Source organism: Gallus gallus, chromosome 1, assembly GCF_016699485.2.
Source record: "Gallus gallus isolate bGalGal1 chromosome 1, bGalGal1.mat.broiler.GRCg7b, whole genome shotgun sequence".
Lineage (NCBI taxonomy): Eukaryota > Metazoa > Chordata > Aves > Galliformes > Phasianidae > Gallus > Gallus gallus.
The window spans coordinates 52,783,286-52,810,713 of record NC_052532.1 but is presented as its reverse complement, the minus strand read 5'-3'; the positions used below and the strand labels follow the sequence as shown (position 1 = coordinate 52,810,713).

At 38.8% G+C, this 27,428-nt stretch overlaps 1 protein-coding gene across 5 annotated transcripts in view; it reads right to left on the bottom strand.

Moving 5' to 3' along the window:
* The window catches only part of LARGE1 (LARGE xylosyl- and glucuronyltransferase 1), a 288,816-nt gene that overhangs the window by 196,283 nt on the left and 65,105 nt on the right, over nt 1–27,428 (bottom strand). For 4 of the 5 annotated variants that reach the window (XM_046939033.1, XM_015285413.4, XM_015285402.4 and 1 more), the window contains one exon: nt 11,926–12,113. In XM_046939033.1, the coding sequence (XP_046794989.1) occupies nt 11,926–12,031 (106 nt within the window). In that variant the 5' untranslated portion in view covers nt 12,032–12,113. 5 annotated transcript variants of the gene reach the window in all.

Here is a 27,428-nt window from a genome sequence, read left to right as displayed (position 1 = left end):
GTTTGGTTAAAGGCATTTGAATTCTAAAGGAAAATGTCTTAATTCATCACAGCTCCATTCAAGTGCATGTGAACAGGCAACTAATACCTTCGCCCAACTCAAACGTGTTAGATAATTGCTGTTTTCAGATTTACTTTCCTCTGTGTATATTGGCAAAGATTTAAAGAGAGCTTGTTGGAGTTCCTTGGAAACCAATAATTACGTGTAGCTGTGCAGACAGATTTTTATACTGGCTCCCTATAAGAATATCCTGCAAAACGCAACCTCTCTGCAGAGATTTTTCCTTTAAGCCCTTGGGTTTGTAATGCACTCGAGCAAGAGGTGAAATAGCTAAATCCATTACAGTTAATACCCCTAGAAAACATTCTGTGTGTATTACATTTTCAGACCAAAAGAAACCTCTGTTAAAGTCAGTGCAGATCACTGGAGATACGCATTGTAATAGTCTGATTAGTAGGGAATAGAAAGTAGACTTTTATAGCACTCGGTCATCTGAAAATATTATTCCTGCTAAAGTTAACAAGCAAAATCACTGAGTTAGGTTAAATTAAATCCAGTGAATGGCAGGAAATTTACTGATTATGAAGTATTAAAGCTGTGGTATTAGTTCAGTATGATTTTAGAATACTGAATTACTTAATGCCGTGAAAAATGATAAGTCTTCCATTTCTTAATGCTACAAAGGTAACTTGTAAACACTGTACACTGATGTTATGTTTTATTTGGAGAGTTGCTAAAACATGCCTTTTTAGGCCTTGATCTCATGAGTAATTTGTTTGCCAAGTCAGTGCTCAAATAAATCTTGTTTCTTAAAGTTAATACACATTTTTAACTTGCAGCTGAAACTGTTTGATTTGACCTTCTCTCAAGGATTTTTTTTTCCACACCTGAAAAGGTACCGCAGTCTGAACCCAGAACAAAGAATACATTGGGGAAATAGTTTTCCTGAACAGGGATGGCAATGGATCATCCTGGTAACTAGTTTCTATTAGCTATGATAAGGTTAGTAATTATCCTATAAATTCATTTCCTTTTATAAATAGCTATATGTTTTACTAACCTTGGTGTTCTCATCTCTTGCTCTCACGGCAATATTTCTTAAGAGTTCAATTTATGTACTGAATTATCTCATAGTCATGACCACTTATTTTACATGAAATTGTTAAAATGATCCTTTTAAAATATCTTTTCTTCATCTAATTCTCATTTTTTACTTCCTCTAGTGAGCCTAGAAAAATTTGGACAAGGATAAAAGCACGTATCCTTGAACAAGGTGGAATAATATGTCAGAGAGATGCTAGAATCCTCCACCAGCTTTAAAATTAAGTTCAGAAACCTGGCTGGAGGTAAAGTTCTATTAAATTTGGAAGGCACGGGTCAGAGGCAGAGATTACTGGCTAGCTTTATTCTATCAACTCTACAATATAATTTGGCCTGCACTACACAAGATATTAGAGACAGAGATTGTTAATAGTCCGTCTGATGCTAAAAATCTACAAATCTTCCAAAGCTAAAAAACCATCAGTAACTGTTCTGTGCAATTTTTTGAGGAGGACCTAAACATTTGTCAGCCAATTCCATTTAAAAAAAACAAATTAAACAAAAGACTGCTGCACCTACTCTAGGAGATATGTACTCAAGTAAGGAAGGAAAAAATCAATGATAAAACTCAGGCAATTGGACCTAATAATCTTTTTAGGTCCCTCCCAACTGAACTGTTCAAAAAACATGAAAAATAGAAGAGGAAGAAATGGTGTGAAGAAAGGAACACAACTTCCTCTGAATTACTTTCTATATTTACTCTATTTAATCACATCATAAACAGATAGCTCCTCCATGTCTTTTACACCAGCAATTTCTTCCAGTCCTTTACAGCATATAAGAGTATTTCTATCTTCTTGGCTATGACTTTATTACAGCTCCAGATACAATCCTCTCTATATTACAAGAATACCATCCAACATCCTTTGAAATTACACTACACCACCACAACCTCAGTCTCCAGTATGGACAGCAAAATAACGATGCTCTACTAGCACCAGCAGCTGTAGATGCACTGGTTTCAACCTATTACGTAAAGATAACAGTCCCTACCTAGAAATCAATGCATAAGCTGAACAGGCTGCTTCTGCTTCTCAGACTTCCTAGACTCTCGCCTAACAGTACCTGTGCTAGCTCAGCTAACAGCCACCACAAGCAGCACTGACCAGACCACAGTCACACCTTTGGTCTATTTTGTATTTTGGGTTTCCCATTTCAAGACTTTATGCCTTAAATCCAACCTTGTAAGCTACTCCAGGTGTCAGAAAGTGTACGTTGGTGTAAAGTTACAAGGTAATTTCATCACTGAGCATCTACAGGAATAACTATGCAGAGAGCAGATCATGCATCTTTTATTTAGAACAGATACAGACCTGTTATTACAAGCTCACTGGCAGAACACCTCATTATGAAACACTATTCAGACAGCAAAATATTTTAACTAAGCTTACATAAGTTGTTATTCTTAAAAAAAAAAAAAAAAAAAAGCAACAGTAGATTTACCAGAATAGAATCAAATTTTGTTATGAGCTGTGCATTTAACTTAGGAAAATGTGGTGAATCCAGCATTCTTTCAGTATTTTCAGTAGTTTCAACTGTAGTCACTCCCTCCTGCCCCAGTTACGGATTTCTGCAAACTCTGACATTTAACAATTTAAAAGCTGAGCAGAATTATAAAGGGGTGGGTAGGTGGGGGAAATGTTTAAAATTTTGGTGGTTACATCCTGCACTTTGAGTTCTATTTCACAGAACAATGCAAAAGGATAGGCATGCTACAGGTTGGAAAAAACTGACTATAGCAGGATAGTTCAAATGGCTTGATCATTGTTAAATACAAAGAAAATCTCTGGCTAAAAACATATCATTCTCCAGGTCACCAACTCTTCCTCCTGCTGTTGGTGTCTAAAGGTTGAGTGAACCAAGGTGACTGCTGTCAGCCCACGCTATTTTATTTTTTGTTACGTTAGTTGTGCATTCCACTCAATTCTCCAAGGAGATTGAAGTATTTTAGAAGCCCTTAGATTCAAGTCTCAAAAAAAAGCTTTGCAGAAGGCAAAGCAACATGAGAGGTAATACTTCAAGGGATAGAAATAACTGCTCAATGGAACAATTCAGTGACTGAAAAAAGTTTGAAAAGGGTAAAGAGGGAATAAAGTGATGTATGGAAGATGCTGGTATTCTTAAGCTAAGCATAGCTAAAATGCATCCATCCGATATCAGGACATCACCTTTCATTCTCTGCTGCTTTTCCTAAACAATCCCATAGTATTATCTGCAGAAAACAGGAAGAACTACACACACAGGCATGATGTGTGAAGTATTTCTTGGTATTTATTTTTATCTTGGTAAAAGATCATTCATTTTGACTTGTTCTCCTTCTTGCATTATGCACAGTTAAATAAATATTCAAAACAGAAGTTTCAAAATTACTGAAAGGCATTATAAATACAATACGCTGTCCAATAAGATTCTTACCTCAATTCACCACAATCAAAATGCTATTTTTTTTATTTCAGTCTTTTATAATATTTCTATTTCATGTATTTTTTTCCATCCTGGCTGTACACATTTGTTGACCCGCTTGCCTGCTCACCCTCAAAACACAGTGGCAAATTTCAAATGACTTTGTTAGAGGGAAAGGAGTTGGAGGTAATGAAGCTTCTACAATTGTCAGGAATGTGTAAGATAGATGAGAGATGCTATACATTTTACCATTGAGAAATAAACTGCAGCATGAGCTCAAGATTTATTTAGACACTGGGAGACCCATATGGGAGCTAGATTTTATAAATACCCTAATTGTGGGAAAAGCAGCTTCAACATCAATCAGATGCATGACATTGATCACAGGCTGCATTAGTTCCAGCACTCAAAGAAGGTCTGGCATACTTATAAAACTACATATTTTGTTTCAAAAAGCCAAGCTCTACTTGTTAGGGGGGTTGGGCATTCTAAAAAACATGATGGTTGAGTTCATTTTACTTCAGTTTTTCTGCAGAACAGCATTTTTTACTACAGTGCCAGGAAGCGTCCATCTTTGAAACAGAGTAGGAGGAGCAATCGGGAAGTAGCTCTCCTACTGCTAGTCTTCCGTGCAGCCCTGACAAAATCTAGTGAATGTTCCTTCCTCTTGGAAAGAATTAGCTTATCTTTCTGTAGTGTAACTTTTATAGCCCACATTTTCCCCCACAGTTTGCTCAGAGAACAGGGAAGAAAGAGATGAAACAAAGATCTTGAGAACTTCCACAATTTGGGCTTGCTTCATTTGATACAACATCCTGACACAATAAGTGATCACTGCAAGTTACATGGCATTTCCTGAGAGTAAAATGTATTGGTTTAAGAATGGGAATTTCTAGCAAGCTAAGAAGGAAACAGCACTGACACCAGCATTTGGATGTTGAGCCTTCAGTGGACCTTATTTGCTGAGGTTAAAGTGTATTGCAGGAACGCAAGCATTTAGCTTACTTGAAAGAGGGGTAGAGAAGAAAACCAGATAGGCATCACAACTCCATGTGACTCCCAGAGGTTTCTCATGGCCATGCTGCATTTTGGCTCACTTTCTCTGTAAAAGGCCAATCTCGCTTTGCCATAGAAACTACTTAGTCTTTCCAGTCATTGCTCAGAAGCAGATTGTTTCTTTATACAGCAGGGAGAAAAGCTCATTATTTTTTCATATTTGCTTCTTAATTTTATTTTCTTGCAAGATGTGCAGGCAAGAGTTCTCATATCTGTAAAGCAGAACGTATTTCTGGTGATACTGAATTTGTATGCCAAAAAATGACGAGCGAAGAGTCAGATTCACCAATTTCACAGCAGGGATCTTCTGGTCAAAAGCACACTTCAACCAACAGTTGTCAGTACTCCATGCATACAAATCACAAGAGTTTCATCGAAAGAGAAGTTTCCCAGGATAATGCAACATAGCTCAGTGTACTCCTGAGGTCTTTACTATGGTGACAGATTTTACACTGTAGGGATCTGCTAGGAAAAACCACAGACATACTGAAGAAGATATCTTGATTGCATCTGAGATAAAGAGGTGCTGAAGTGACAATTGTCAGCTTATCTCCTAAAAAAATAACAGAAGAGGAGTAAACCACTCCAGGATGAAAATATGCACAGAAGCGGCATTCAAGAAGAGTTAGACACAGTAAGCCAATCTAAACTAAAATACATCTCCTGCCGTCCTGTTCTGGCTCTCGCCACAGCAATATCCTTATTATAAGCAGAGGCATCCTTTCAGGACAACCTTTTCAGAACATTATTAAAAAGACAGGATCAATACAGAGGTTGAAACTTGTACTTTAAATGGACATTGGATTAAGTTTTCTTGTTTAATCCTGTTGAGACACACAAGGGATAAAATTCAAGTAAACTGTGCAAATCGTAATGAAAGAATGCAATTTCAGATTTTGCCTCTTTCTGATTACGTTGTCTGTGAAAGGATTATTTTCTAATATTTGTTCATCGGTTGCAAGTATCTGATAAACATTTTAGCAATTAATTACTTATTTGCCTCTTGCTAAGAGCAATTTATTGCAAGCATTAAAAATTCAAGCAGTTTTCATCACGCACACAGATCATGTGATAAACTTTTGGCGCTTAACTGTAGAAAGCTGAACTCCCAGAATCAGTTGTCTGATTCAAGTATTCACAAATATGACTTCAAAATCTGCCTCCCATGAATATTAAAACTGGATATTCATTGTTCCTGGTAGACAGTCTTCCCAATTAACATATTCACTAGAATATTTATGGAAAGCATACACAAAAAGAGTATGAACAGCATCAAAGTCAACCCATTTAAATACTAAGATGAGTATTTGCAGCCTTCCTTCATTTCACTTTATTGTATTTTATGAGGTGTTTGCCCAACTCTGGTTTCAATCATCCCTGCGGATTACTTGGACTGAAATACACTCTCTGTCAGAGAAGACAGCTGCCCAACACTGTAGTGAAAAGAGGACAATACAGGAAAGCAGGGAAGAAGGAAGACCTCTTGCTCTTAAAATGCTAGTCCAGCTGCTAACAAAAAACAGACTCAACTTTATCTCTCTCAAAGATACCTTACACCATCACAAACAACCTCTTCTCCAGTTTTCATCTAAAAGTTACATTATTGATTCTTCCTTTCCTGTGATACATTTTCTAAACAGAAGCCCTGGATAGACACTTCAGGGCTTCCAACCTCAAGAGGATCGGCCACACAGACACTGGTAGCTCCAGTGCATTTTCATCCTGTCAGATGGAGGTGATGGCGAACGTGTTGAGGGCGCAAAGCCACAGTGGACACTTCTCTGAGGAATCAGTGATGTCAAATTACAGTTCCAAGTATCCATTTTACATGAGCTCCACAATAGAGGGGATAGTAAACTGCTATATATATGGGAAAATGATGCCATTACTGGAGTGACTGTTGGTTAGTGAAATTGCTGTTTTCTTTCTAATGAAAATTCATTACATATTATTTCAGTTTCCTCTTCTCTGTTCTAAATGCACTCTACCCTTCCCACTCTATTGCCTTGCCTTTTGAATGTAATTTAAGAATATTGGAACAATTAGCTTTTTCATTCAAAGTAACTGATAACTGAAATTATGCTGCCCTTGTGCATTGTTAAAAACAACAACAGTAACCAGGTACATTCTAAGGCTATATAATATTCAAAAACCTCTTTAATATTCTAGTTCACAACCTTAATAGACATTTATACTTGATTAATGAGGCTTTTAGTAGCTATTGCTGTCACAGTTTGGATAATGAAACCTCCAATAAATATTTCAAGGCAGTGTCTGAGTGACAGCTATGATGCAGCAGGCTGCTTTGTACATAGGTTGCTCCGAAAGTAATGCCTCCTAATTATTTCCATGGAAACTGCAACAGAAAACTACAAAACAGTATTTTTCAACACAGTCACCACCATCAGCTATGCATTTTCACCACTGATAAACAAAGCCTGCATGCTGCACTCATAAAAATCTGCATACTTATACAGAACTTGGATTGTCTTCAAGTTGCTGTAACGAAGGCTGAAACACACTACCCATTGCCTCAGTGTGCTCACGCCCACTGCATGGACTTCCATAAATGTTCAGCAAGCATCAATGAATGTCAGCAGGTTCCATTTTTATCAAATGGAGGAATTTAATGACACACCTGCGTTTCATACGCACTTCCATGTCAGACACCATTTTGTCAGACTGCCCCTCTGCAGCCTGTCACATGACAACAAAATGTAATGAGATATTGGTGGGAAGGTTCAACCTCTACTGCCATACTGCAAACATCCACCTCTGATGTTGTGGGCAAACATAATAAAATAAGAATTACTTTCAGAGCAGACATCATAATTTCTGATAACAGAAACAGAAAACAAAATGAAAACAAAATTCCCTTCTACAGACTTGAAGGCTATTTAAAAGCACACCAAGAGAACTGATTACACTGGAGTATATTTTACTTTATAGATCTACTAATAAGGCACTTATAAAAGGTTTTTATATGTGGACTCACCACTATGCCATGGCAAACTAATAACTGAAGCCCTTAGATATCTGAAAACGAAGTAGTAATGTAATTGTTAATTGCATCAAGAAAAAATAACTTTATGATGCAGCATTGCAGATATAAGTTCTGTAGAGACATTTGATTCCATGCTCTGAAAGAAATAAACAAACAAACAACTGCAGAAAGAAAAAGACTACAAAATTCTTTGCCATGACAACTCAGCTAGCTCAACTAGTTCAGAACAAAAAACAACACACAACTGAGAGGTGATTCAACTGCTCTATGTAAGTACCTGTAAAAGGAAACACACTGAGCCTTGACAGTGAAATTAGTATGGATTTACCAGGGGTAAATCACATATGTCCAACCTGACTGCTTTCTGTGATGTAGTGATTATAGCTGTGAATATGAGAGAGCAGTAGCTGCAATTTTTTTTTAATGTCTCCCACAGAATTCCTCTATCCAAGCTGGGGAATCAGTCCTTCTGGGAGGACTTGGGGTCTTGCTGGACACTACATTATGTATGACTCAGTAGTATGCCTGGACAAAAATGCAAGCTAGGAACAATTCCAGGAACATAGCAAAGAGGTTGAGGGAAGTGACCACTTCCCTTGACTTGATACTCACTGGACTACATCTGGCATATTGTGTCCAGTTTGGGGTCCTCCATTTAAGAAAGACATTAATGAAGTAGGCCTACAAAGCTGTTTGTTTCCTGAATTGCTTGCCCCAAGAGAGCCAAGTCATATAACATGGCACCAGTACCTATAGCAGATGTAAGAAGGTGAAACTGGGCTCTTCACAGAGATACCCTGTGCAGGATGAGTGACATCAACCAGCAGCCATAAACAAAGGAGGTTCAAAATAGATACAGCAGGAAACTTTCCCACTTGATGACAGTCCAGCAGATAGTCAGCAGTGGCACAGGTTGCTCAGAGCAGCCATGTTGTGTTTCCATCCTTGGAGGTTTTCAAGATATGACTGGATAAAGTCATCTGGCCTGACCCTTGTTTAAACAAGGAGTTCAACCAGAGAGCTCCTGGAGTCCCTTCCAACCTTAAGAATTCAGTGAGGCTGTTCCTTTAACCTGGTGAGAAAAGCATTAATGAGAACCATTTACTTGAATCTGAAACTAGAGGAACTGAAAACTCCTAGCAGCACTTGTGTTTAATCAGAGACACCTAGTGCCAGAAGCTGCAGAGGACTCTCCGCTCCTGCTGGTTTCAAATCAAAGTACCATGCTTTTGGGGCATTTTTTACTCAAGTATGCATTAACACACAAAGACATTAAAACATAAACTAATCATGCGGACCAAAGTGGTGCAAAAAACCATGAAGTCAGATAAATTGAAGAACGGCTTCAACTCTCTGGCGATTATATGTACAAGCTTAGGAAAATGCTAGCTATTATTTGGTTAAATAGATATTTTAACTTACCCCAGTGTTCAACCAATAAACAAAGATTCAATCATCCCTCAGCCAAATATCAAAATGAAATAGAATAAAATAAACAACCATAGAGAGATAACAGAAAGAGTTAATAACTTTACATTGCTTGCAGTCCTTTTCCAGTGCAAGGCTTCTTAATCGGTAATGGGCTTTGCTCCCTGGTTTCATTTAAGATTAATTCACACTGAGAGCTTTAAGTCACCTCAAATAGCATGTAGAAGCAAATTTCAAGATCAGTATTGAACCCTCTGTAAAAACAAAGGATTCTGCAAGCAGGAATTTAAAGCAGTACTCCGTTTACAATTGTGGACACAATTAAAATAGTCATTACAATAAGGCAGCATAATATTCTTCTAAAAACAAAAAGGTGAGGGCTGCATTTGCTCAGCTTTTAAAAATCAAACAAAATCAGTACTGTTCTGACTGCTAGATCATTACTGCTCAAGTATGCAGCCTGCACCCCATATATTTTCAGTTTTATGTGAATCCCATAAGTGTTTCATTCTAGAACGAGCTCACAGAGTTACTGCCCATTAAGGCAGAATTTTAAGTAACCAAATAAATTTGCATAAGCAAATATTTGTACCTGACATGCAACTAATTCAGAGATGTATGCAATGTATACCGAAAATCTTTAGATGCCCTTACTTGTAATTTAACTTGGAATCCAATTTTGTTTTGAAACCAAGCACAAATTGCTCAGCCAGGATTACATGAAAGAAGCTTGCCTGACATTTAAAACAATGAATTTTAAAATTTACCAGACTGTAAGCTGAACAGTTTTTGTGTTTGAACAGTTTTTAAAAGGATGAAACACATCTCCTCATGTTAAGATAACTAAGAAATGTTTTTTAAGCTTGCGAAAATAACAAGGCTACTGCCGGAAATGAAATGCTCTATCTTTAAAACATAAAATAAAAACAACAAAAAGCTGCTTAGTAACAAGTAATAAGGGGCACAACATTTTCTAACCTCACCTAACTGCGCTGAACTCCTTTAAGAACAGAAAAAAGTTCATCAGATATACAGCTAAAAAGGCAAAGTACCGCTTGTTTCATGTCTGATTATAAAAAGTACCAGTTATATGGCTGCAAGTCAATGTACATACACAGATTTGAAGATCTCTGCTTGAAGAATGCAGAGGAAGGAGAGCTGTCCCAGGTATAAAACCCAATGGCTACCCACAGGGACCTGGATTCAGACTGATTTTATAAAGAAATACACCTTAGGTATTCATTGATTTTTTGTGTTCATCCTTCTGGCACAATAAGCACAGAGGCAGTGGCCAGAACTAATAGTCTTCACACAAGGTGAACGGCAAGAAAATAGCCTCATGAGCTGGCAGGTTTCAGCCACGTAGGTGTTTATATAACCAAATCGGAAACCCATAAAATATTTCATAAAATTCAGCTTTTAAAGCAGGGCATAGCACTAGAAATAAATGGGCAGAATCTGGCACCCGGACATAGCTCCTATGCAGGAAGAAGACTCGGAAGTAATACAACTATTTTCTTGTCTTCTCTTGTAGAAGAACATCCCAAATGAAAACAGAACATCTCGGGGGTATTCACAGTGACATACTGGCTGCTCTGTAAGGCGAAGGCAGACTAGTTGCACATCCAGTCCTAGACTGAACACTTCCCAGGCACTCTGCTAGCTGCTCAGCCAGGTGTTGTTCAGGCTATGTATATTTAAGCTCTGTTTAGGAAACGTGAGACAGTTATATGTAGGTTGCTCTGAAAGTAATGCATCCTATTTGTTTCCATGGAAAGTACAATCAATACGAAGATCGTAACAACACTGTTTGAGAGGGCAAATTCTCAGCTACAAAACACTATTTTTCAACACAGTTAACCACCATTAGCAATGCATTTTCACCAGCAATGAAGAGCCTGCATGCCACACTCACCAAAATCTGCATGGTGGGGCTACACCTATTCCCATCTTGACCTCCATGCTCACACACTCATTCCCCAAATGGCAACAATCATGGATCATTGCATGGGTCATGGTTACAGACACAGAGGGCAATACAGCATCACCATGGTAAGAGTGGAGAATTGTTAGAAGATGGCAAATTGTGCTGGGCAAACCTGGCACTCTGAAAGCTCTGTTAACCCTCAATGTGTGCTGTGGGATGCACTGAGTAAAAGCCCTTGTCTCATGATTTCTTTACTGCTATGCTTACTTCACAGAGCAGAGTTCCACCACACCACCTCCCATTCCACAAACTAAGAACCATCTCTTCCCTGTTTCAGTGAGCAGAGGATCACTGAGGCCATGAGGCCACTGGAAAAGAGACAGCCTGCAGCTGAGTGACCCTCACCTAGCAGAGTCCACCACATACAGAACCATGCAAAGTACCCGTTTTCCTAGATTTTACTGCAGACTCTCTACGTTCTTGTAGCTAGATACACTTCCTGCCTCATATCCCCAAATTAAACTCCATGACCCATACCATCCACACATACGAAGACTCACACACACATACATAAAAACAAGAGTTGTGTAAAAAGTGCCCAGAATACATACGGGTACCTTTTAAAACATTTCTAAACACAATTAAGAGCATGACTGAAAATAAGACAATAAATGTAACTGAAGTAAAATTTTACAGTGTACTAGATAGATCTACCTTTAAGAATCAGAAAACACAGAGGACAAATAAATAAGGGGAAATCAGAGTTTTGGTTGCACCTTCATGTAAGTTCAAGGATTAGAAGAAAACTGAACAGAAACAACCTGCTCCTCAGCAGTGAGAACACGGTAAGGAAGGCCCTTTGTTGAAATCTGCACGTTGGGAGCCATTTCCTACACAAATCAAACTGGCTTTGTTTAAATAAAACCAGTGATGATTGATTTACGTCTGTCTGCTCCAACATAAATCATTCAACACACGCTCCCCCCAGCCGTGACTTCCCTCCTACCTTCAAAACTCCCAGCAAAGAGATAAATCCACGTTACGGCTGGCACGAAGAGGACGGTCAGAGAGGCAGCCAGGAATTTCCGTCTCCCTCTGCAGATTCCCAGCATTCTCTCAGGAGTTTCAGATTCCCAACCCAGTGCTGTTCCTATGTCGGAAGCAAATAGTCCACAGCCTCCCACATATTACTCCCTGAAAAATAAAGGAAAAGATATTTCAACAGCTTATCTCTCTACAGAAATGGGGACTATGCCAGTATTCCTGAAGACTTAGAAGACCAAAGCCAAAAACTGTTATTGCAACTGCAAAGCAGTACTCATTTCATTGTTACCCATAACTACTTAATAATAAAGCAAGTCCCCTACAGGACCATCAACCATACACATCATAACATCTAAACACACACTGAGCTGATCTCACAAATATGTCACCTCTATTTGCCATGTATTTGCTTCTCATTTACTCTAAAGACATTCTTGATTCTTTGATGCCTATGTGTGGTGGTGTCCCTGGACAGATAAGAGAAATCCACCTGCATTCCTTCACCTGCTTCCAAAGAGCAGAAGTCATACCACTGAATCAATGAGCTGGCTGCAGGTGGTCACGAACTCAAGACAGTGACTGAAGAATGAATGAAAGGTCTGGGCAGTGAGGGGTGCTATTAAAATGACCGGTTTGCTAAGTGCATTGAAAGAGCTCAACGCTGATGAACTGTATGAAAGAGAAGGGAAAGAAGAATAGGCATGGAAGATTCCTTAGTCACAAACAGTTAGTATGAGGACCTTCATGCTGTATGCTATAATAAAAGGAGATTCTGAAGAGCATCTTCATTTTTATGGGCAAAAATAGGATCTTAATTTATTTAATGTTATGCTTTTCACATGCTTAGATGGCAGAATAATCTAGTGATATTTACTCACAGGAAAATTAATATTCCCACATCAGTGCAGGCATGCAGAGCATATGTTTTACATATCTTGCTTTATATATATATATATACACACATATATATTTGTGACTAAATATATATATATTTAAAGGGAGACAAGTACAGAAATGCTGGTGTTAAACTTGAGGAGTTGGAAAAGGAAAGAGAGACATTAAGTTGAAAAAGTTTCGTTCAGGCTTTGTGTAAAAGGGCTTCTGTTTCCTAATTTTAAAAATTGGTGTGCAAGCAGGATAGGGAAAGAAGCATAGACAGAAGCAGAACAAGGAGTTTTGTAACAGCACCCTTTGGTTCATCCTTAATCTAGCACTAGAACTGTAATCAGTAATTAAAGCATTTCTACAAAGTTCAACAATATTTTAACAATATTAACAGTAACTACTATGTGCCTCTAAATTATGTCTGTACTCAACAACTCTGCGTATATTGCCCTCAAAGCCAATTCTGAAATCCAATTACAGAAAAAAAAAAAAAAAAAAAAAAAAAGAGAATTATAGGCAAGAGAAGAAAGTTGATACAAAAAACTTGGCTGCTGGGGATACCAGACTGCAGTAATCAGAGAAACTTAACAGCTTTTCCTCAAATGTTCAACAGAGCCCACTTTACTACACTACAGTTTAAGAGACAGGGTAGCACTCCTGACCTTGGAACTGATAAAATGGATTATAATTTGTCCAGAGCCAGCACAAAAAGCATTCCATTGTGTCAGCTTTTCACCTGAGCAAATGCCTCACCACAGAGATTCTGCAGAAAATATGTGGACAGACTTAATATGAACAGCTGTGGTATTAGAAACACTGTGCTAACAGAGACACATATTTGGTAGATAAATTGCAAAGGACTCTTAACTTTATTCACTTCATTTGGATAGTGATTACATTTAATTTATTTTCCTTATATCACATAGCTGATACAACTACTCTGAAGAGATTCCTTTAGATGCCTACTTGAAAACACAGATAATTCTCCTGGGTTTTGTGTTCTACACTGCTATATGTATATATATTGTAAACTACTACACAGAATCATTTATTTGAAGTAGAAATTACATTTTTTTCAATCCCTATAACATCATGGAGTGCACCATTATCATCAATCAACGCATATGAAAATAATCTTTGAGGTAATTAACTCACAAGCAGGGTTATTCTCCAATAGCAATATTTTGCAATGCAGCATGCTTTAGTCACATGCTGCTCTTATCAATGACTCCTGTAAAGCCCATAGAATCAACACTAAATGTTCCTGAAATTATGCTGTTACAAATAAGGTGGTACAAATTTCCAGGATAATGACACTCAGACTACATAGTCTAGGTTTATAGAAGTGGTAGTGCACTAATTCATCCTCAGGCTGCATATTAAAAATATATATATATCAAATTTTCTTATATATTCTTTTAAATACCAAAGAAAATTAACTTCCTGAATAGAATCATAGAACGGCTTGGGTTGGAAGGGACCTCGAGGATCATGAATCTTCAACCCCCCCGCCTCAGGCAGAGTCACCAACCTCCACATTTAATACTAGAGCAGGCTGCCCAGGGCCGCACCCAACCTGGCCTTGAACACCTCCAGGGACAGGGCATCCACAACCTCTCTGGGCAGCCTGTGCCAGCACCTCACCACTCTCCTGGTAAATAACTTCCCCCTGATATCCAACCTAAATCTTCCCTCCTTCACCTTAAAACCATTTCCCCTTGTCCTGCTATTATCTACGCTTTCAAAGAGTTGAGGTCAATAGGTCAATGAGAAGGATGAAATCTAGATTTTCTGTCCCATGAACGCAAAACACCCTAAAAAGTTAAGAAAGTATAAGGAACAACACTGAATTCTCAATTCAGTTGCAACAGAAAGATAGGAATGTGGGATAGTCAGTTTTCTGCAAATTGTGATTTATCAGGAAAAAAACACAGCCAAATCGTTCTGTATATTCGTGTACATCTTTCAGCTCACTAGGAAGATATTTGGGAAAATACTGGAATGACAAGTAAGTGTGTGATGGATCACCCTGGCAAACGCTAAAGTACTTCATTTTGTAGTGCTTTAAAAGAGAAAAGATCCATAAGCTATTTTAAAGGAAGTTTCCACCTACCTTCCCAATTTCCAAAAGCAGAGAAATGTTTCTTGAGTCTTAGATATTAATTTTCAGAGAATATAATCACCACACCTACTGAATATTTTTTTGCAACTAGACAATGCATCATGTGCAAAATCTACATAAGCAATTCTATGGAAGGTCCACGAATGGCAAAGAAAATGCTTAGCTTAAAAGAGAAGCTTTTGACTCAATCATTTATTTTTTATACATTTTACTTTTAATTTTTTTTTACTTAACATGCCATCTTCATATAAATTGAAAGAAGATAATGCAGCTCTTAACTGAGTTTTTCTTTCCATTCATCAGGTGTCAGCTTGATGTTAGTCATGAAAGGAAAGTGACAATGCTGGCTGAGCAATGGCTGAGCATGGAACAGGGCAGCACTGTGCTCCTTTCTGTCACATCAGCTCACTGTTGTGTTTCAGACCTCTCCGACAGCATCCACTGTTCCTCCACACTCCAACTTGTCTAGGGGGTCTTAAAAGCAGTTTATTGTAGGTGAAACAGTCCAACTACCAAACAGCCAATGGATCCTCCAGGGAGGTGGTAGAGTCACCGTCCCTGGAGGTGTTGAAGAACCATGTGGATGTGGCACTGAGGAACATGGTTAGTGGGCAGGTGGTTGGTGAGGAACATGGTGAGGATGAACAGCTGGTTGGACTAGGTAATCCTAGAGGTCTTTTCCAACTTCAATGATTCTATGATTTCTTAATTCATTGCCCAGTGTTAGTAGTTCAAGATAAACAGTTTGAAACATGGTCTTCACTCTCCCAGGCAAAGTCAGATTTTCTGCCTCTACCATAGATACACAGAAGGCATACACATTTCAGGTTATTTATCTTCAATTTTTAATGTACTGAATATGCTCTAAGGGTATGATGGAATTACTTTTTAGAAATCTGATGAGATAAGTAATACCCACAACAGTCAGCTGTATGCATGCCATCATGTATGTCGTGCTGTCAGTCAGATGCTCTACACTACTGAATTTCAAAATTCATCAAACCTACTGCACATGTACAGATCAGAAGTCAGTAACACAGCAACCTCAGGCCAGCTTGATTATTACTAACCATGCTATAAAAGGCTAAGAGCCTGGACAATGCCTGTGTGAGAGGTCGCAGCAGGAATTAAAATAAATTGGGTTTCTCATTGCAAAAGCTTACTCATGACCTCCTTACTACTCGGCAACCGTGAGCTGAAAGCCTTTCATTATCTTTGCATATGGTTAAACGCTTCCATTAACCGCATTACCTTGTCAGAGTGGTTGCTTTGTTTTAAATCAAGGATTATCTCCTCAGCTAAGCGTGAGGCAGCTCTCAACCAATATGAGCAGCACATATATTAAAGCATGTAACACAACACTAATCACATTGGTATTCAGTTTCAATTCTTTTTTTTTTTTCCACAATTATGGCATGACAGCTCGGCTATGTTGGACATCCAGCAGGAGTTCGGTGGAACAATGGAAGTAATTATGAAAACAAAAATCAAACACAATTAACTAGATTTAACTAGATTTAACTGCTCTACTATAAAAAGCTTTTCCAACCGCTTCATACAGTTTCTTGCATTTGTTACAGTTAATCTTATCCCAGTAATCTTCTGTTTGTTTTCAGAGTAACTGAGATGAATACATACGGTTAAAGCTGTTTATACACCAATCCTGTGCCTTGGCTTTGCTGTGTTTCTTCAATTAATGTTATCTAATTCTTTCTGCTTTTCCACACTTGCAGTCACAGAGAGTCAATGAACAATTTCTGCTGTAAAGCTTCCCCTTTGGCTCTGTGTCAACGTAAGATCCATCCTTTAAGAAAGATTCTTCACAGTTTTTCACCAGACTCAAAATACAAATAACCTAAAGACAAAAGCTGTATATCTTAGCCAGCATTTTTCTGATGTTCATTTAAAATACTGTTAAAGTGTTAAAGGGTTATAAGGAGTTTACTCCATGATAGTCGGCTTTTTATTTTGTAAGAGGATTGCAGCTTTGTCGTCTTGCAGTTCTGGAAGCTCATGGCCACTTGACAGATTTTTTACCATATTAGAGAGAAGTTTGATACCATAAAGACAGCATAGTTAAATAAAAGATAATTAAATTGTAAATCTTTATTTAGATAAACATTCCATTGCTAATATGCTCCACTTCTAAAGTTATTAAAGCAGAAATAGCATTTTGAAGGAAAACATCATCTTCTCCCTCACCAAACTCTTCCCTCTCTCACATAGAACACGCAATGGAAACAAACCTAAGGCTCCCTTCACTTCAATACTGTCCGAATTTGCTTGAATTGCAGATCCTCCCCACTGTATCAGACTTCTCAGCCCATTCCTGGAGGCATTCAAGGCCAGGTTGGATAGGGCTCTGGGCAGCCTGAGCTAGGGAGTGGCAGCCCTGCCCATGGCAGGGGTTGGGACTGGGTGAGCTTTAAGGTCACTACCAATCCAACCCATTCTGTGATGCTATGATTCTACTGTACAGTGGAAGGATTCAGAATAAATTCAGACTCAGCATCCTCTTCAGAAACCACCTTAAAGGAACAATTACAGCAGTTTCCAAATGCTACCAAATTTACTGTTTCTCAATGAGTCACAAGAAAACAGTCCTATCTATAAGAGAGAAAATAGCTAGAAAGTTGACAGCACAAACGAGCTGTGCCTTGCAACTGTGCTAACTGCTCTCAGGGCCCATAGGATTGACACCTTCTTTTATATCTTCACTCAATATATGCTGTGGCTCAAGGAAAATTCTGTTAGTGGTCTGATAATGAAAGCTTTATAGAAGTTTCCAGACAGCAGGGCTGTAAGCAACACTACTGCAGGAATGGAGATCTATCTGGACGGTAGTATGGCTGCAGAGAGAAATAAGTAAGTAAGATGCTTTCACTTTTTTTCCTTTCAAACTCAAAAGAAGGAAAGTCTGAAACTTTAATACTTAATATCAAAGAAGAACATAATTTAATATAACAGGGTAACAAACTTTTTCTAAGCCTCCACTATGCCAGCATTAATATGAGGAGAAAAAAAAATCTACCATTTAAAAAGAGACAGCAGCAACCAAACACAATCACCATAGAAAAACAAACCTTGGCCACTGTATCATTTCAATTGCAACCCAAGAATGATACTTGTTTTCAGACCTGTTTTCACAATGAACTCTCCAAACTCAGCTTTACTCCAGCTTTTCACCTACAGGAGTGCATAGTACTAGTATTTCCTGACTCCCTAGTTTAACTCAGGACTCTGCTCAGTCAAAGAGCAAAACAGCCTGACTCGGTTTGCACAGAGTAGAAGGCTGACAAGATACTGTCCATCTGTACTAAAAATGTCTTTGGAACTGAGATCTCAAAAGCACTGAACTACGAACATCCTAGAGATCATGGCCAACCAGCAGTAGTAGCTGTGGTACAGAATCACTCAGTAGTAAAGCAATTCTACTCCAGAATCATGGTTTACACTCAGACCACAACTTTATTACATACCTGAATTTCAGGTTCAAAAGCAAAGAAATTATTACAGAACATCATTCTTGGCTGGAAGGAGCATCAGTATCTTGTGTCATTACTGATATCCCTGCAAGGACACCGGGGCTTCTTTCACCTTCAAGAGCCATGTGTGTGTTTGCTTACTATTTCCCTTTCTTCCACATTACATCTTCTTATGGAAGACAAAGTGGTAAATCAGAAGCAGGGTACCATATACAACATATCTAACACTTCTCTCACAAATTTTGATGCTACTATTTTGCTTTCCATCTAAAGTACTTAGATGCTTACTCATAAGCAATGTTTAACTTTATTACAATATTCAGGGTAGAGAGCTACTCTAACGTGGAAATGGATTAAAGATTCATCAGCAGGTTTTGCCCAGGAGAAACAATTATTACGTGAAGTGTTCCTCCCTTACAAAGGAACCCATGTCTCTCTGTGAAGAAATGTCCTATCTTAAAAAGAAAATACATCTTTTTCAAAAACCTTATAATTTAACATTCAGGTCTCAATTTAAAGGTCTGTTTTACTTGGGGATTAGTAGCATGCTCAAAGCAGCTATTTACTTGTCAGATAGAAATAGAAGTTGTTGCACTTTTGAATTGCTTTTTATAAAATACAGCCGTTTCCAACAGGCTGGTCAAACTGGTCATGAGAACTTTACATAAGGAGGTTAAAGACTACCAATAAATTAGAAAGTGGTAGATCGGGCTGGCAAGCAAAGTACACTGAGTGATATGGTGGTACCTTCCTGCAGCAATGAGGTTATGGATAGATACAGGCTTTTAGGAAGGGGCAGTCTAGAAGGCAAGGGGAAGGAATTACTCTGTATTTAAGAGCATCAGGAATGCAAGGAGTTCTCCCTGGAATCTGTCCTCAGTGTTCAACACCAGGGAGACATATGTGGAGTGCTGTGAGCACGTCTAGGTTCCTCAGTACCAGGTAAGGACACAACCACAGAGGCTGTGGAGCCTCCATCCTTGGAGATACTCAAAACCCAGCTAGATGTGGTCCTGAACAACCTGTTTTAGATAACTGTTTAAAGCATGGCGTCAGACTAGACAGTCTCCAGAGATCCCTCTCAAATGCAATGCCATGATTCTGTGATTCTACAGTTTTGTAAGCAGCCACAGGTCACTTGATTTAAATCATCAGAACTTCCAGCTATGATCCTACTGCACTGTACATGAATAATGATGAACACAGACAATTACACACTGAAACTTACAGAGAATCCCCAGGTTAAACTGTTAGCTAGTGAAATTCAATATAGCAACACTAAGGTCAATTCAACCTGCATCAATTCACAACAAATAGGGACTGAATCTTTCGTAATGAATGGACAAAGATGATTTTTTATACAAGTACCATATACCTCATTTCTACACATAACCTAAATATTACTAAAATCACAATATTTGTATTGAGTTTATATAAAAACAGAACAACTAATGCAAGAAAGATTTCTTGAATTACTGGGAAATTCACAATAATCAAGGCACTGGCAAATGGGAAAAAAAAAAACCAAACAAATATATACATACGGCTGTGGCTGAAAGTAGAGAACAAAGCCTTCACCAAAATTCTAGTGCTAATTTACTGAGTCCATTACATTATCCAACCTCTCAACTGTTCCTTGCATGCAAAATACACTACGCAGCACAGCAAGGTTTGTTTTTGTTTTTTTTTTTTTTTGAAACTTTCCTGCTGAAATCTTTGTGTGTCAAGGCTCAGTATTTACTTTTTAAGTGCTACAGTTTTTAGACATGCTACAAGGACTATCTGTTTCCCTTGGCTTCCATAAGACTGAGTGAATGCTATATATATATATAATTGAAGGGAAAGGTGCTTCCCCCAAATTCCTTCTCCTTACCTGACAAAGAAGCAAAGTTCTTGTAGAATAATGTGGTGTCAGGTGCTTTTAAGTAGGGAAGGCAGTTGTGGGTTTAGGTTACTTCACATAGGAGTATTCGTGAACATTGGAAAACGGCTATAGAGATTAATGTGGGTATTAGACAAGAATGGCATGAGAATTTAACACCATTACACATGGAGTACGAAAGGTATCATCAAAGCTGAGCAAAGCTGTGGAAATTAGCCACAAGAGGGGACACTGACAAAAGCTCTTATTACAGAATCCAAATTGTTCACGTGTGGAGTTAGTATTTCAATTGAACTGTAGAATAATTTAAGTTGGAAGGGAACTCTAGAGGTCAACTAGTCCAGTCCTCTGCTCAAAGCAAGTTGAATGCCTTCAAACCAACCTGTAATTTGGATAGCCCTTTACTCTTCATTTAGAAACTATACTCTAAGGTGCAGTCTTTCTACAGAAAAAGAGCAATGGGCATAGGGTTTCCAAGTCTTCCCTCATCATTTCCTCAAATTGTGGAGAACTTCACTGACTGTTTCCTTGTTTCTCTGTATGATAACTTTAGTCTTTGTAATCTCTTTCTGCTCTCATCATTATCATCACCTTTAATTCAGCAACTGGACAGAGGTGCAGAAATAATAAATATAAAACATTTATAAGGTCCTCTGTAAAGAAAAGGAATGTGCTGAAAAGACTGACCTCATTCAAACGCACATAAGTAACACTTCCATTTTAAATTTGATTATAGTTCATCATTTTCAGGGTAGTGGGGAGGTTGTCAGATCTTGTCTAAAAAACAGAAAAAGCAGATAATGATGCTGAGTGTCTTCTCTCCACAAAGGAGGAGGAGGGCTGTGCAGTTATGGACATGTCTGCATGTAAGAACATGCTCAAATGCTGACTGGTGTTAGAGACGAGAGGAGTGAAAGAAAGGAAGAACATGCCTTCCCTAATTCTGCATTGACATCCTAGTGTCTCTTAAGACAATTTGATTCTTTATGCATCATTAACATAAATCCAGAGCAGAAGTAAAGCTAACCTCTAGTAACTTGGACAGTAGGTCTTCTGAGAGTAGGACAAATGTTGGGTAAGAGTCTCAGAGAACAATTAAGGTGAAAGAGTCTTTTGCTCTTTAGACCGAAACTGTTGCTGACTGAACAGAATTGCTTCACCAGTGAGACAGTATAGGAGCGAATGAAAGTCATATTATGAATATTCAGGCCTTTAAAAGGAATTATGAAACACATCTGAGTTTCCTATACGGAAGACTAATTTCTGCAACAATTTTATAAATTAGATCTTAATAATAGTTTAAAATGAAAAGATTCTTCATAGAACCACAGAACCCTTCAGGTTGGAAAAGGCCTCTGAGATCGTCATTAAGTCCAACCATTAAACAAGCACTGTGAAGTCTACCACTAAAACATGTCCCTATGCACCTCATCTACATGTTTCTTAAATACCTCCAGGGATGGTACTCAACTACTTCCCTATGCAGCCTGGTCCAAGCCTTCATGACCCTCTCTGTGAAGAAATTTTTCCTAATATCCAACCTAAACCTCCCTTCGTGCAACTGGAGGCCATTTCCTTTTGCCTTGTCACTTGGGAGAAGAGATTGATCCCACATCTCTACAACCTCCTTTGAGGTAGTGTAGAGAGTGTTAAGATCTTCCCCAAGCCTCCTTTTCCCTAGGCTAAATGACCCCAGTTCCTTCAGCTGTTCCTCCTAAGACTTGATGTTCTCCAAACCCTTCACAGCTTCACTGATGTTCTTAGGGCATGATCCAGCACCTCAATGTATCTCTTGTAGCGAGGGCCCAAAACTGAACACAGTGCTCCAGGTTCGACCTCACCAGAGCTGAGTACATAGGAGCAATTACTTAACAGAACCTCAGAACCACAGCATCTTTGAATGTCTTGGGCTGGAAGAGACTTCAAGCCTGTCCAGTTCCAACCCCCTGCCATCAGCAGGGCTGCCAACCACCTTATCAAGTTTCCTAGGGCCCCATCCAACCAGGCCTTAAGTGCCTCCAGGGATGGGGCATCCACAGCTTCTCTGGATAGCCTGTACCAGTGTCTCACTACCCTCTGAGTAAACAAATACTTTCTAATATCTAACCTCAGTATTCCCCCTTGTTTTATCACTATCAGAGCATTTAAAAAGTTGGTGTCCTTGCTGTTTATAAACTCCCTTCAACTATCAGAACGCTTCACTGAAGTCTTTCTGCAGCCTTCTCCAGGATGAACAAGCCTAACTCCCTCAGCCTGTCTTCATAGGAGAGGTGCTCTAGTCCTCTGATCATCCCTGTGGCCCTTCTCTGGACCCACTCCAACTCCGCATCTTTTTTGTGTTGCAGGCCCCAGATCTGGACGCAGTAGTCCAGATGGAGCCTCACAAGGGCAGATTAGAAGGGGACAATAATTGAACTTGCCTTGCTGGCCACCTCTTTTGATGCAGTCCACAATTCAGTTAGCCTTCTGAGCTACAAGGTCATACTTCTGGCTCATGTGCAGCTTTTCATCCACGATGAACTCCAAGTTCTTCTGCACAGAGCTTCTCTCAATGAACTGTTCTCCCAGTCTGTACACATATCTGGGACTGCCCAATCCAAGTTCAACACTGTGCACTTGGCCTTGTTAAATCTCATTAGGTTCTCGTGGAACCACTTTTCAAGTCTGTCCATGTCCCTCTGGATGACATCCCTTCCTTCTATTATGTCAACTGCACCACACAGCCTGGTGTCATCAGGAAACTTGCTGAGGGTGCATTCAATCCCATTGCCTATATCATTGATAAAGATGTTGAAGAGCATTAGCTCCAAGACAGACATCATCACCAGCTTCTACCTGGGTGTAGATCCACTGACCGCAACCTGTTTCCCTAGTCCTTCTGGTCACAATATATCTGATACAAGTCAGGATGATGTTGTCCTTCTGGGCCATCTGAGCACACTACCAGCACATATTCAGCTGTCTGCCAACCAAAATCCCATGGTCCTTTTCCATCAGACAGCCTTCCAGCTACTCTTCCCCTAACCCACAGGCAATAAATTTTAGCATGAAGTTATTGTGACCCAAGTGCAAGACACATCACTTAGTCTTATCGAAGCTCGTACAATTGGCCTCAGCCAGTCAGTCCAGCCTAACAAGATTCCTCTGCAGTCGCCTTACTCTCTCGCAGATCAACACTCCCATCCACCTTAGTGCTGTCTGCAAACTTACGGAGGCTGCACTTGATCCCCCTATCTTGATCACTGATACAGATACTAAAGGGAAAAACATCTTAAATATATATATTTACATAAACGCATGTATACAAGCACACCTATATAAATTTAACTTCAAGTATGATCAAAACAAAAAGAATAGATTTGAAATACATTTTTAGAAAAGCTAGTTCAATCAGTGGAGCTGCAGTTAGAATAACGACCTGTGTGGCAATACTGTTTAATAACTTTGCTCCCTTGCATGTTCCAGATCTGTGATCTATTATAGCTGTCCACACATCTCAGAGCTCCTGGGCTTTCTTTTAGAATGAGCCAGCTAGGCCTTTCTAATGCAGAATTAGGTGAAGCTTTGAAGCAGATTCACTACAGGGACCATTCCCCGCAGACAGCATGGATGAGATTGCTTCTGGCTTCTTGAGCTCTTTTAGAAACTCTCAGCACTATCTCAGCAGGTTTGTTGCCTTCAGGCACTGCCATCATACAATACTTCAGGAAACACACCATATACTTGGCTGAACTGTAGCAGTTTTTCTGAATCATATAAAGAAAGAAAACTAATAAGGTCTTGGGACTCAAAAGAGATCTAAGCAAAGAATACACCACAACATGGATGCAGCCAATTTGCTCTACAAGGGCAAAGTGATGTGAATGATGGCCATTCTTCGCCTCTTGCCTTGCAGATCAGGATGCACTCTCTGAAGGCAATGTTTTGGGCAGCATAAATTTTATTACTACAGTACCTATTTTGTAAAGCATTGTATTTTAGCACATCCATATGCGGCACAATATTTAGAATCTAGTGGCCATGTATGCTGCAGGTTCACAGCAGATACAATACCAGTACAGACTGGGATCACGATATTGCAAACAATGAGGTTCAACATAGCAAACTGCAAGGTTTTGCACTTGGGTTAAGGTAATTCCAGATATGTATACAAAGTGGGAGAAGAACTCCTTGAGTGTAGCCCTGCCAAGAAGGGCTTAGGGGTCCTGGTTGATGAATAACTTTAAATGAACCAGCAGTGTGCACTTGCAGCCCGGAAGACCAACGGTATCCTGGGTTCCATCAGAAGAGGGGGGGTTAGCAGAGTGGGAGGTGACCATCCCACCCTATTCTGCACTCATGAGGCCCCAGCTGGGGTACTGCTTTGAAGTCTGAGGCTCCCAACACAGGAAAGATGTGGAGCTTTTGGAGTGGATCCAGAGGAGGGCCACAAAGATAACCAAAGGGCTGGAGCATATCTCCTATGAAAACAGACTGAAGGAACTGAGCTTGTTTAGCTTGGAGAAGAGAAGGCTGTGGGGAGACCCTATTGCAGCTTTCCCTTTAAAGAAAGGGAACTCAGAAACATAAGGGAAATCAACTCTTTACACAGGTAGATAGTGGGGGGAGGGAATGGTTTTAAACTAAAGGAGGGGAGAAAATTAAATTAGAGGTCAGGGTGGAAGTGTTTTACAGAGAGAGTGGTGAGGTGTTGGCACAAGCTGCACAGAGAGGTTGTGGATGCTCCACCCCTGGAGGTTTCCAAGAACAGGCTGGATGATGCCACAGGCAGGCTGATCTAGTACATGATCTAGCAGTTGGCAACCTTGCCTGTGGCAGGTGGGTTGGAACCTAATGATCCTTGAGGTCCCTTCCAACCCAAGCCAATTCTATGATTCTATGACTGCATTAACCCCATGGTTAACATTTCATCATTCTTCATGCAGAAGAGTTTTCTCAGTTGCTCACAAGAAACTGTCAGCAAGACAGCATAGGCATATAATGATTGTGAAAACAATTCCAGCACCCTTCTAAAAATAAAACTTTTTAAAACTTTGTTCTTGTTGCTAGGAGATGCAAAAATATAGGACATAACAATGCAGTTATCTGAAGGGCAACAGGAAGAGCCAGTATTATAGAAAATGTATCACATCTACATCATTAGCTACAGTGATTCACACGGATTAGCTGATTTTGACAACAAATTCCATAACACTGTTTTTGCAACATTCACCCATAGCTATGAGGATAGATTTTCATACAACAAGTTTTGTTTGCAGCCAAGATTATATTAACTACTTTTTCAATTGATAAGATTTTTCAAAATGGCTGAAAAGAGTTTGGATGTCTTCATGTTTTGGTTTTGTGGGTTGTTTTTCTTTTTTTTGTTTGTTTGTTTGCAGTTGCTGATTAAAACTATAGATTATAGATACAGGAAATGCTTGCAGTGATTACATACTGTTGCACAGCCAAAAGGGAAGGTAAATCTACATCAAAAGCATTTGAAAACATAGGCAATATGCTGAAATCAAATGGCTTGAATTTGATCTAATATTTGTTTTACACTAATTGCTGAGCTCATATTGCATAAACTATTTTTCAGGGACCCTAGAACTTGGTCTTGAAAGTTACAAAGTCAAGTTTTCAAGTATTTGTCCTCACTTGCCCCAAAGTTTCAAAGTTAAGAATTATTGTGTCTGCACTGTTATGGAAATGTCAAGCCACACCGTACAGCAATGGTATTTTTCATAGTATGCTATTGAAAGAAACTGAAAATATATTCCAGTTATTAGAGTTGCTCTGGTACATCAGGTGAAGACAGCTCAAGTGCAATTTTTGAGTGTGTTACAAATGACAAAGCTGGAGATGAAGGGCAGACCCACTCAGTACCGGAAGACTATTTATATCTCTTCTGTAATATGCTAAAAACGTCTAGTACAGTTTTAAGAATAACATGATCTTACATTAGCTATAATTTTGACATAATGTTATAATTACAAGGTAAATGGATGACCTAAGTGGCTGATTCCTTGGCCATAACTGTAATTCTTACCTCTTATCTAACCTAATAGCGAGTTTCTTTTGCATCCTATGCATTAGTTCTACAGTGCATACTACTGACTTTGTATTTTGTCGGCACCAAGCAAAATCATTTTAAATTTGATTTCTCTAAAAAAAAAAAAAAAAGCCAGTTTGAAGAAAATACATTTATTCTTGAGGGGTTGGAACTTGATAAAATGCTAAATATGGACATAAGTTGTTTGTATTTCATACAGTTCATGCATTTTATCATTGCATGGAAAAAAATGAACTTATATTCCATATATTAAAACTTGTGAAATATATTTTCTAACTTACATACAGTAAAAAGAATATTTTACTTTTTGAACAGACTTAAACTGTATTAGACTGTATTAGAACTTCATGAACTGAAGTTGATATAAAATACCACCTTCTTATGACTCACAAGGAAATTGTAGAGTTTTGCAATAACATTTATGAAGAAGAACATGCCTATTTAAAGACAGCTCAAACCACTACTGGACATAAAACACACGCTCACGCTATTACCGAGAAGCTCTCGAATTCTGGCAGATACAGATCAGGTAGGTCTGCTACACTGAGGTGCCTTTCAAGCACCCTGTGGTGACAAAGAGTTTAAAAACTTTAGTGAGCAGATGCTGGGAGTAGTTTATATCCAATCAAATTAAAGACCCTGTAATAGTTAAATTGTCAAGACCTTATCTCGTACTCGCATGGAAGAAAGAATTCACAGTAAGACCTTTTCAGGTTAATACTATAAAGCAGTAGTCTGAAGCAAAGCAGAACATTATAGGCTCAATTGTGTCTTTTTTGTGGCTAAATACTTCAGAAGAGGTAATGTTGAATGTGCAATATATCTTGAGGTATTTTTGTCATCTTCAAAGTTATATTCAATAATATGATCAAATGCTATGTGTCATTCTTCTAATACTTAAAGTGACAGGCAAATAATTACACAAAAGAGTTCAGGAGGAAAACTCCACTTGCACAGCAACAATATTGTTTTATCAGGCTTGAAAAACTGAAACATAAACAGTTCTATGGGAGAATATTATTTTACTACTTGTGAC